The sequence below is a fragment of the Sciurus vulgaris genome (genome assembly GCF_902686455.1).
Source record: "Sciurus vulgaris genome assembly, chromosome: 5".
NCBI lineage: Eukaryota > Metazoa > Chordata > Mammalia > Rodentia > Sciuridae > Sciurus > Sciurus vulgaris.
The window spans coordinates 163,698,171-163,710,627 of NC_136465.1; the positions used below are offsets into that span (position 1 = coordinate 163,698,171).

Sequence of the window (12,457 nt, forward strand, 5' to 3'; positions counted from 1 at the left end):
CTGGCTAAAAGACAGCCACCCTCATCATATATAATATCAGAGACTATTTATACTTACCTATCTATATTAGAACTTTCCTACATATCACTAATACACATTTTACATCTCTAAAGATATCCTTTAAATATGTACGTAAACATATTCTTTATTATGTATTTTTTTAACCAAAGAATATCAGTTTCTAAATGGAGCAGTTTATTTCTTGATTATATTATGTGAGTTTATTTCTTGATTATAAAGTGCTTCGTTAGTGTTTTGCAAACTGTTATCTACATCAGTAGACTGTCTTCACAGAAAGTGATGTAGGTAGGACATATTCTGAGCATAACTGAGGACCAGTAATATCCAGAAAATGCTACAGTATGTCAGGAAGGGAATGTTATAAGGAGAGCTCAAACAGTTTATTTGTGAGTAGCCTATTTTAATAGATATATTTATGGCATACATATATGCTGATTATATTATGTATATATATCACAAACTTAGATGGTACTGTAAGGTGCATGATGAAGAGCAGTGACGGCCTACCTTGTCCTCTGCTCTTGACTCCTGCTGCACAGAAACAACTACTTTAAACAGTTTTAGCTTTTAGTATCTAAGTATGTACTTGTAAATAAAATCCTTTATACTGCTACTTCTTGACTTTCTAGTTTTAGACCTTTAAGGAAGATGAAGATTTTGTGATACCTTAAAATGTTTTCCAACCCTTTCCTTTTCCTTTCCTACATCCTTCAGATATTTTTAGTTGAATTGTGACTTGATAATTATGATGGTGACATTCACAGATAAGCTATAAATTGTTCCTTTCTTATACAATTGTTTTTCCTGGTCATTTTTCATTTGCTTACTTTTCTTCTTGCCTATCATTAATTCATACTCAAAATCAAGCATGTAAGATTTCTTTTCTTAGCTTTTCTGTTCTCTTGGATTCCTCCCTCCTGGGTCCCTCTGACTTCATGCGTCAGAGTAAACTGGTTTTTTCCTGGACCTGCTGCACAGCTACCATCTTAGATCTTTCTTTTGTTTCACATTAGGGATTTTTTTGTATCTTTTTGCTGTGTTAGGCCCATGCTTATTCCTCTTTTCTGGTGTTTTTTGTTTGTTTGTTTGTTTGTTTGTTTTTTTCTTGTTTTGTTATAGTATTTCCTCCAATAATTTCTTGAGAAGGGGACTTATGAAAGGCAAACAGTGTGAGCTTTTGTGTATCCAGAAATGTCCTTAGTCTCTTCTCATTTAACAGATAGTTGGGTTGGGCTATAGAATTCTGTACTTTTCCCTCAGAAAATTAAAGGCATTTCCCCCCATCTTTTAGTATTCACTGTTGACTGTTACCTCCTGGCATCCTAATCTTTTATTATGACCAAATTTTTTCCCTTTTATCCTGCTTTCAGAAATTTCACCCATGATGTTTTAGGGTACGTGTCCTCATTTGAGATATGCTATACACTTAGTGGACCCCATCGTTGTAGAAACTCAAGGATTTCATTACTGATTATTTTTTCCCTCTAATGCTCTGTTAATTTGTTAAAACTCTTGAATAGTCAACCTCCTGAACTAGTCCTCTAATTTTACTTTTTATCTCTTTCTACTTTCTGAAAATTTTCATTTTATATTATAAATTCTCTAATTTTTAATTTCTACAAGCCTGATCATACTCTTTATTTCTTTTATAAGCACTTTACTTGCTTCATAAATGTAATGACTTCCCTAATCTCTTCAAGAATTATGCTTTTTTAAAAAAAATTGGAGTTTCATTCTGCTCTGCAATATTTCTTTTTTTTTCAAGCCCCTTTATATTTTTTAAATTTAGGCTTGCTTTAAAGGCTGTCATTAAATGTCTGGTGAACTTGGCTGCCCTCTCATGTTCCAAGTAAGGCTTGAGAGAGGAGTTTGGAAGATCCATGCATGCAGGGTGTGACTTATTGATTATTAGACTTTAAAAAGGTTTGCTGCTGAGGGAACTTGGATGGGAACTCACAAAGATTCTCCAGCTTAGAAGCTTGGGGGTTCTAAGTCCGATCATCATTGTTTTAGGAGCGAAGTAAGGGAATGGGCAGTAGGTCTCTGTTCTGCTGGTGGACGTAAACTTAATTCCCATTTTCATCATGGCTACTCACCACCGCCCTCATTTGAGGGACACTCAAGCCTCCCTCACATTTCAGCCTTCCTGCTTACTTAGAGGAATTCTTCTGGCTTGGTGTGCTGAGACAGCCAAGCTGCCTCCAGCACTGTGCACACAGGCTGCCCTGTGACAGGCCTCCAGTGTTCCTTCACTGGCTTCCTCTGTACTTCTGCCTTCACAGACCTGATGCCTTCCTGGGTCCTGCAGCACAGAGGGTGTGCATCTTAATGACTTTTTTCCTTTAGGCTCTTAGCTTCCAACTTTTTCTCCTTTATACTTTACCTACTGTTATCTCTTTTCCCATACTCTTATTCATTATGTATTTATACTTTTATACTTCATTTCTTTTCTGATTATTTGAATTGAGTTTTTGGATAAATATCCTGAAATAAATGTATTTAATCTACCAGATTTAAATAAAAATCTTAGGATATTTTATTTTACATAATTGAAGTTAGACTGTCTGATTTTTAAGTAAAGCACATATTAGAGACACCTGATAACAAAGGATTTGGAATTAAATAAACCTTCTTTAAATTCTAGCTCTGCTACTTCTTGGCTGCCTGACTGTAGGTCTCAGATTACATAAATTCTCTTGAGTTTCAGTTTTCTTCATCAATAAAATAGTGCATATTATCCAATTTACAAAATTCTTATGATGGTTAAGTGAGATACAGAGTTTATGAATAAGTAACACAGTACCTGGCACAATGGTTGTGCTTATCCTCATTGTTTATTAACAAGTGCACCATCACCACCAACTAAGGGCAATTCTAGGGAATCTTAGAGTCTTAAGAAATTATAAACATTGATAATAAAGGTGTAACAAAAAAAAAATTACTAAAATGGAGCAGCAATACTGGGGCATTTGAATAAAGCCGGGTCTCTTATGGTTTAGTAGACCAAAAGGTATTGCTATATAATTACTGAAAAAGTTTAAATGTGTTCAGTGTAGTGTATTTAAGAAGGCAAAGACAGTGTCATTAGGAAGATTCCTATCTAAAATGTTCAATGGTAAAGAATGCCGATATGTATTACTTCTTCATATAGAAAACTCAGTCATAGAGAATAATTCATTTGCCTTAAATGTTCCATGTAACAGATTTTACTTTCAGGAGTCATTAGATCTTTAATCTACATGTCTGACCTTTGTTAAAAAAATTTAAACAGACAGTATCTTTCGTTTTCTTTCCCATGTTACAGAAGTATTTATTTGTAATACTAACTACCACTTTAAAATGTTGATTTTAAGCTGAGCATGGTAACATGCCTATAGTCCCACCTACACTGGAGGTTAAGGCCAAGAATTGTTTGAACTTAGGAGCTCATGGCCAGCCTGAGAACATAGTGAGACTCTATCTCAAAAAAATAAATAAATAAAAATTTCCCCTTAAAATATATCCTCCCTCCCTTTCCCTTTCAAAAACGGTCTTTTGCTGGGCACAATGGTGCACTCCTGTAATCCCAGCAGTACTGGAGGCTGAGGCAGGTGGATTGCAAGTTCAAGGTTAGCCTCATCAACTTAAGGAGATTGTTTTAAAGAAGAAAAAGGGCTTGGGATGTGTAGCTCAGTGTTAGAGTACCCTGAATTCAGTCCCCATTGCCACAAAACCAAAATCAAAAACTGGTCTTTTGAGCATGAAGATGAAGTAAAAAGAAATTTTTTTCTTAAAATCTTAGATAATGTCTATAGAAATTAATAATATAATTTTTATGCTTTATATTTTGATAAACGTCTTTTCAAAGATATTTCCTTGTAAATTAATTTGCTTGTTTTTTACATGTATTTCTTTTCATTGAACATTGCTCACTACAGTAAACTATTTTATTTCTTGTAGATCAATGATACAGTAAACAGTGCAAAAGTGGAACACACAGCCATGAAAGGAACTGCAATGAAAAACAAACCAGATTTCAAAGCAACAGATACTAATGCTATTTTATATTCATCTTTGGCATCTAATGCTTCTAATCATAATAGCTGTATGACGGATATACTAAGGAAAAGTGAAGGTATAAAGATGACATTTTAAATAAAACTAAGCCTTTTTGTAATATGGTAGGGAGTTTTAGGGTCATTGAAAAAGTAAATGTTATGTGGTTTTGAGCCATTTTCCTCAAAATAAAATATTTGCCATATTGAACCTAGAGTGAGGTCAGAATACCAAGTAGGCACTTACCTGAATAGTAATGACTTGTTATGAGTATATGAAATTCTTAGATGACATTTGATGTTGGCTGTTGTGTTCAGTGTTGCTGTCCCTTATTTTCTTAGCCTTTTTAATTATATGAAATTATTTATTTTGGGCAGAGATTTTGTCCATCTTATTCACTTGTATTTCTCTAGCACCTAGATCTGTGCTTGGTAAATAGTAGTCACTTAGTAATTATGTGTTTGGCAAGTAACTGGATTATCCTCAGAAAGTTAGTTCAGTTATTAGAACTATTGATGAGCCCATTGCATTCATGAGACAGCTTATAACTTGGTGATATTTTTATTGGCATTTATTGATTTTACACTAAGCATTACCTTTGATTTCAATATCTGAAATTACTTTATAAATCTCATTCTGATATATCCCTCACATAAAAACATGATTTTTTTTATTTGACAAAAAACTTGAAAGCTGATATAAATCTAGTTAGTCTCAGTGACTCAAATTTAACAAGATGAATATTTGTTTTATTTCTGTTTATCTTTATAGGCCCATGTTAGATAAAAATATTCAAGGAATATGATTTCCTATAATTTGGATAAATTTAAACAGTTTAATTTTCAGCAAGTGGTGAAACCAGAGTGGTGTATGACAGTGCCTGGGACATTGTTTATACTTATATGTGTCATAGGAAAACTCTCCAGTTGACTTTTTCTCTGCAGTTTAGAGTAGCTGCTGAACAGTGTTTCAAAAAGTGAAAAATTCTTTTTTTTTTTTTGAACAAGCAAGCGCTCTAACCTCACCATCAGGAAGAAATATGATTGTAAATAGTTAGGAGATGGGTAGGGCTTCTCTCAGGACTGTGGGAGGTATATAGAGACTAAAGCAGTACATGGGATGGAATAGGGAACAATACATCATTGAAGAGACTTTCAGAAAGTTGTGTTTATTAAAAACTTGGCAATTGGGTAGATATGACAAAAGTGAGTTGAATATTAAGTTGAACATCAGAATGGACAGTGCTACTCTTCATTAAGGTAGAAAGTGTTGGAGCAAGAATGGATTTGGGGTAAGATTCAACTTTGAACATACTGTCTTTGAGGAACATGAGGAATATATTGGTGAAGATTTTTAATGGGAAATTGTATATTTAGATCTAGAGTCTAAGAGAGAGTCCTCAGCTGGAAATATACATTTAGAAGTTAAAGGAGTATCTAAAATGTAAGTCCCACAAGAGCAGGGACCTTGCTCACTTGCTCACTACTAGATTCCCAGCCACTGGTATAGTGCCCAGAACATGGAAATTTGGGAAAGGAATGATTCATGATGGTGTTTAAAAGCACAGGGAAAATATGGAAAGGGAGGGAAAAAAGGCAGCTTAGCAACATGAGAATATTAGGCATCATTTGAAGAAGAAAAACTAATTGAAGAGATTGAGAGGGGTAGGAAAAGACAAAATACTGGTATGTGCTTTTTCTTTATAGCAGACATCATAGTTTGTGACTCTTTGTGTATGAATGTTTCTACCACATGAGAGAGTTTGTGGGGCATGAATCCTGCCTGCTTTGCTTTACCATCATAGAAATAAGCACAATATCTGATAGATTACAGATCTTCAGTATTATGGAATAAATGAATGAATCATAGAAATAGATTTTAAAAGGAATGTATGGTAAACATTGTTAACACTACAGAAAGATCAAGTAAATGAATACTGAAGAGTATTCCATAGCAATCGTTGACATTTGCTAAAACCATTTCATTAGAGTATTATGCTAGAAACCGCAATTTGGGAAGACCAAGGATATGGAAATTGCTCTGAAGGAAATTAGTGAGGGGAGATAGAAACTGGAAGGGACTTGTCAGTGAAGGAAGGTGCATGTTTGTTTGCTTGAGAGACTTAATGATGTTTATGTGTTGAGAACTAAAATCTACTAAAGAAGAATCTGAAAGTCCTGAAAAGACAGGCATGATTGACAAATGAAGGTCCTAAGATAGGAAGGAAGGAATGGAACCAAGAGCACAGGAAGACAGATTAAAGTTCCTTGAGAGAGAGCTCAGCTCATTCTCTGATATGGAAGAGAAGACAGGGAGGATGGGCACCATTTCTAGTTTGAGACAGGAGAAGACAATAGATTGATGGAATCAATGCCTGATGACTTGTATTTTTTTTATAAAACAAGAGGCAAAACCATTTGTTCTATGATTTAGTAGAGAGTTCAAGAACAGTGGATTACTGTTTATGTAGGAAGAAGAAGATGAGAAGTTGACTATCCACTGTAGATAGACATTTTATGCCTAATGGTTAATACATACTGATGCCATTTGCAGGCTCATGTTTATGATTTTAAAATCGAAAGTATCAGAAAACACGATAAAAACAATAAGACACAGTTATATCCAGATGCTGCACTAATAATAGATCTTTTCTCTTTAAACTTAGGTCCCCACACTTCAGCAAATGTAGGTGTACTAAGTAGTTGCCTGGACTTAAGAACAGTAACCCCTGAAACTTCGGTGTCCAGTACTGTTTCCAGCGCACAAACTATGGTAACCCAGCAGACCATTAAAACTGAATCATCCAGTACAAATGGGGCAGTTGTTAAAGATGAAACTTCACTAACAACATTCAGTACCAAATCTGAAGGTTTGAAATGTGTTTCACATACTGTATTTTGAACCATTTATGTATATAAATTCATCAGCTTTATTTGTTTTAAATGAGAATTGCATTTCATCTTGAATTGAATCATATGTAAGCAGATAAAGCATTTCAGTTAAATACATTATATAAAATAATCTGCTGCCTTACATAAATTATTTAGATTAACACACACTGAGATATAATAAGAATATATCTTCCCTACTGTGACTAAATTCAGCAAACTTTTTTCCTTATAAAAAATTAGTTCTGAGATGTGGATTAACAATTTTTCCAGCTTAGTTGATTTCTAATTTTATATATTCTTATTCTTTTAAAGTAGGAATTGTTTCATGTTTGGTAAACATTCTATGGAGTTCCGACTAGTCATCGAACTCTTATTATAAGAATGAACTTAATGAATTAATTTGAATGAAACTTCATATCTCTAGGCTGGGGTTGTAGCTCAGTGGTAGAGCACTTGCCTGGCACATGTGAGGCACTGGGTTCAATCCTCAGCACCATGTAATAAATAAATAAATAAAATAAAAGTATTGTGTCTGTCTACAGCTAAAAATAAAAAATAAAAAAAGAGAAAGAGTTCATATTTCTAATCACCATGATTTTCTCCCTCTGGCTATTTTTTCCCCAGTTTTTTAAATTGAAAAATACACATAACATAAAATTTACAATCTTTTCCATTTTTAATTGTACAGTTGTGTGGTATTAAATCCTGTATACTTATGTTTTAATATGTTCAAGTAATTATATAAACCTTAACTGCTTAATTGTTTAACTTTTAGTTGATGAAACATATGCTCTGCCTGCGACTAAGATTAGCCGAGTAGAGATGCATGCTGTACCCATGCCATTTGCTGTAAGTATATGACCTGGTGATGATGCATGTTTACAGATGATTATGTGCTTTTTAAATGCTGAGTAACTTCTAAATAAATTCATAAAAAGGTCTTCATGTCTCAGTAATGAATTGATATAATTTTAGAAATAAGTTGTTGAATAGGATAATGTTCCTAATGTTTAATGAAAAAAGCTTGCTAAAATGATAATACATATGCTGTGGTCCCAATTTTAATAAAAAACACACATAATACATGAATTCATACTCTTATATGTGCCTATACACATGCACACTAAAATGCTAGATGATTCTATTTGTGGGGTCACAGATTATTTTTACTTTCTTCTTTTTATGCCTTCTGTATTTTTCTATAAAGAAACATGTTACTTTTGTAATCAGAGAGTACGTATGTGTTTACACACATATGTATATGTGCATGTAATATGTAAATTACATTAATGGTTTAACGATAGTTATGTTATGGAAAAAAAAGTACTTTGCTCTATTTCTGGGACCTTAATAGAAGCACAATAGAATACTGCAGTGTTGGATTGACATACATGCAGGACAACCCAGTAATCTCTAGCAAAGGCCAAAGTTAATCTGTATGGCACCAAATTTAATATTCTAGGAAAGTGCCTCACAAATACACCAAGGTTGTCTTAATTAGATATAAGGGTAATATGTATATGCATATTTATTTTTTAGTTTATGATCAGTCATTTCAGCTTTATTGCTGTGAGCAAGAGTTTTTATTTAGCATAACGTTTACCTTTTAGACTCTTCTTAGAATTGTGTATAGTTTTAATTTTCTTTCAGATTTTTGGATTGTGATCATATATTTACCTTAATCAGCTTTCACCTTCCAGAATGTTAAGTCTTAGTGCTCTTAGACTCTTCTCAGGGAAGGATTGTTAAAATGAACTTTTTTCTCTTGAATCTGTTTTGCAATGCATCAGCCAGAATTGTATTGGTTATTGCAGTTGGAGCCAGTTGTTTTATAAAAGTCGTTGAAGAGAATTTTTGCAACTTTAAAAAATGAAGACAAGTTTAAAGCTATTCCTTTTTTCCCTAACATTAAAGATTCTTCTAGTTAGTTCACTTTGTCTGTGTGATAGCCTAAATAACAAAAAATGTGAATGATAAGCATGTACCTCTGCTGTTATATATTTAAGACAGAAATAAATAACTGAAGTGCACATTTGTTTTGAGCTTCTGGAAACAGTGTCTCATTTATAAGAAGATGGCTTAAAAAGGTTAGTTCCAGGGATAAGTATAATTCACTTACCACTAAAGTAGCTTAAGGTAGAGGAAGTTTATTTGTTTTTAAAGCAGGGTAAAACATTTAAAACTGTTAAATCTACTTCTCTGTAGTATATACTAAAGTGTATTCAAATTGCATTTTAGTTTTGAACATTTTTTCTCCTTTTAGGTTTGGAGAATCACAGGTATTTCAAGTGCAAAGATCACTGAATTTTTGCTAGTTGTTTTGAATCTAGAAAAAAGCCAGCTTGGAATGAATTTTTCTTTATTTACTCCTTTTAGAGCAAGTTGTAATGTCTCCCTAGAGGGATTACATTTTACGAAGAGGGTCTCTGAAATGACAATGTTCTATAAAACAGCTGGCATTTTAACATATCACTGATTGTGAAGCATGCTAACTCTACCCAGGTTGATAGTACAGAGCTACTGACTTTGAGAATGCCTGTCACTCCTGTGTTTGAATTGGCATCCCCTTTTCACTGTCAGTTGACCTAATCTGTTAAGACTGTATTTACTTATAAGCTATTAATGTTGTGGTGTTTACCTATATACCTACTTGTAGATCACTGCATGGATTTATTAAATCTTGAACTTTCTCATATGCTCAGTAAGAGTCTTCATAAATCTTTCTTTCTCTAAAATTAGAAAGAGTCTCCTTCAAATCCAGTGGCTACAGTGAAAGCAGGAGAACGACAGTGGTGTGATGTGGGAATTTTTAAAAATAATACAGCTTTGGTGAGCCAGTTTTATTTGCTGCCAAAAGGGAAGCAAAACATCTCCAAGGTAACTGTTGATATATTTTCTTATAAACCTCAAAAGTGAGATTATTTTTATAAACCTGATTCAGGTCACTTGAATGAGTGAAACTGGGATCTGTCCACAATCTGTAATTTAGTGTTGTGTATACTTAGTCATCTTGAATTCTTTGTTAAGACTCTCTTAATAGAATATATCACAAACATGTTATTTAAAAACTCTTACACAATCACTAAGCTGGACTTCACATCATAAAAAAATCTAATGATAAAAAATCTGACTAGCTAAAAAATGAGGCTTTTTTTGGAAAAGTCTCCTGTTTTGTTACCCAGTGTGTTTAGAGAATGGAACATTGTCCCAGTGATTCAGAAGGCTGAGATAGGAGGCTTGCAAGTTTGAGGTCAGCTTCAACAATTTAGTAAGATGCTTAAAGGATAGGGGTTACAGCTAAGTTGTAAAGTATTCTGGGTTCAGTCTCTCGAAAGAAAGAAAGAGAGAGAGAGAGAAAGAGAGAGAGAGAGAGAGAGAAAGAGAAAAAGAATGAGCCATTGTTTCTTACTGAGAGATCTTTTTATTTCTGATTTTACATTTTAAAAAGTTTAAAAGCCCCTGCATGCTACTGAATAATTTGCCCTTGAGTCTGACCCCCTTAAAGTTACATTAAATTAAACATTAATCTTCTAAGAATGAACTAAATAGATAACAGCTCTAAAGCATGTTGGACTAACTTTTTTTTAGATAGAGAATTTCTGAGAGGGGACTGTCAAGGAAATATTTATTTTAATTCTTCAGATCTTCCCAAATGGAGACAATAAGTTTAAAAATCTGGGGCTGGGGAAAAAAAAAATCTGAAATCCTAAATGCTCCAAAAGCCAAATTTTTTGAGTGTCAACATGATGTCATAAGTGGAATATTCCATACCTGACCTCATGTCACGTCACAGTCAAAACGAAGACATAGTAACATTATCTTTAGGTTATTTGTATAAGGCATACATGAAACATAAATGAATTTTGTGTTTAGCTTAGGTCTTATCCCCAAGAAATCTCATGTGTATGCAGATATTCCAGAACCTAAAAACCCCCTGAAATCCCAAATGCTTCTTGTCCCAAGCATTTTGGATGGGGGATACCCAGCCTCTATATCACTTACCATATATTACTTATATTTGAGTTTCTCTAATATTACTCCTTGTGTCCCTCTTTTTCACAGTGTATTTTTCCAATATTGACAAGAACAAATTCTGGTTAATAATTTGTTAGTATTATGCTTAATGAAATTTCTGACTGCAGTTGGATGTTATATATAAGACCATATGCGTATCTAAGGGCCTATTAGCTACCTGGTTTTTCCTAAAAGAAATAAAGAGCATAGCCAGGCATGGTGGCACACACCTGTAATCCTGTCAGCTCAGGAGGCTAAGGCAGAAGGATCACAAGTTCAAAGCAATTTAGTGAGGCCCTGTTTCAAAAAATAAAAAAGACTGGGGATGTGGTTTAGTGGTTGAACACCCCTGAGTTCAATCACTGGTACCCCCCTCCCCCCCAAAAAAAAAAGAAAGAAAGAAAGAAAAGAAAAAGAAATAGCATAAAATTTAGATTCAAGGGCTGGGGTTGTGGCTCAGTAGCAGAGCACTTGCCTAGCCCGTGCAAGGCACTGGGTTCAATTCTCAGCACCACATATAAATAAATAAAAGAAAGGTCCATTGCCAACTAAAAAAATATTTTAAAAATATTTAGATTCAAGAAACTTGGTTTTGAATCTCTAGCTCCAGCACTCAACACTGTGAACTGGGGCAGGTTCACAGGAGGTTTCCTGACACTCAGCTTCCTCATCTATGATACATTGGCAGCTCAGGCCCACAGTGGTATTGTGAGAGTTTAAGGAGAATATGTAAAAGTTGAAAGTAATAAATATTATGATCTTACTACCTAGAATATGTAATCTGTTTAACACTCAGGGTTCTGAATATAAATTTTTAAAATGCACTATACTATGTGCTGGTCTCTTTCATGTCAGACTTGCTTGGCTTTCTCTAAAGGGTATTGTTCTTGGGAAGACTATTATTTGATAGTAAACCTGAGATTCTGCTCCAAGTTAAGTTCACTGGGGGTGGGATAGTTGCTACTCTGTTTCTGTAAAATGGTTGCTAATTTTTTTCTGTCTTCATACATTTCATGTGCAGAATACCCATACCTTTTCTTTATAATCAGTAATTCTCCACTGGAAAAGTACTTATTCTCTGAATAATAATCACCGATTAATGTACTTACATGAGAAATGGAAATAAATGTGAACTGGAACCTTAAAATTTTATTGTTCAATGAAGATTAAATAATTAAAAACTTTAAATAATAAATTAATTGTTCCTTTTCTTTGACTTTTATATGTATTACGTTTTAGGTAGGAAATGCAGACGTACCTGACTACAGTTTACTTAAGAAACAAGACCTTGTTCCGGGCACCGGATACAGGTTCAGGGTTGCTGCAATCAATGGTTGTGGAATAGGTCCTTTCAGCAAAATCAGTGAATTTAAAACTTGTATTCCTGGTTTTCCTGGAGCCCCTTCTGCAGTCAGAATTTCAAAGGTAAGATGTCAAGTCACTTGATAGTGACTAACATTATTTGAAACTTCTTACACTAAGTAAACTGTTTAGAA

At 33.9% G+C, this 12,457-nt stretch overlaps 1 protein-coding gene across 2 annotated transcripts in view; it reads left to right on the forward strand.

Moving 5' to 3' along the window:
- Positions 1 to 12,457, forward strand: part of HCFC2 (host cell factor C2) — a 40,105-nt gene that overhangs the window by 18,329 nt on the left and 9,319 nt on the right. The window contains exons 10-14 of one of the 2 annotated variants that reach the window (XM_079140428.1): positions 3,961 to 4,135; positions 6,701 to 6,925; positions 7,723 to 7,796; positions 9,687 to 9,824; positions 12,201 to 12,386. In XM_079140428.1, the coding sequence (XP_078996554.1) occupies positions 3,961 to 4,135; positions 6,701 to 6,925; positions 7,723 to 7,796; positions 9,687 to 9,824; positions 12,201 to 12,386 (798 nt within the window). The remainder of the gene's footprint in view (positions 1 to 3,960; positions 4,136 to 6,700; positions 6,926 to 7,722; positions 7,797 to 9,686; positions 9,825 to 12,200; positions 12,387 to 12,457) is intronic. The other variant, XM_079140429.1, reaches the window with a different exon arrangement.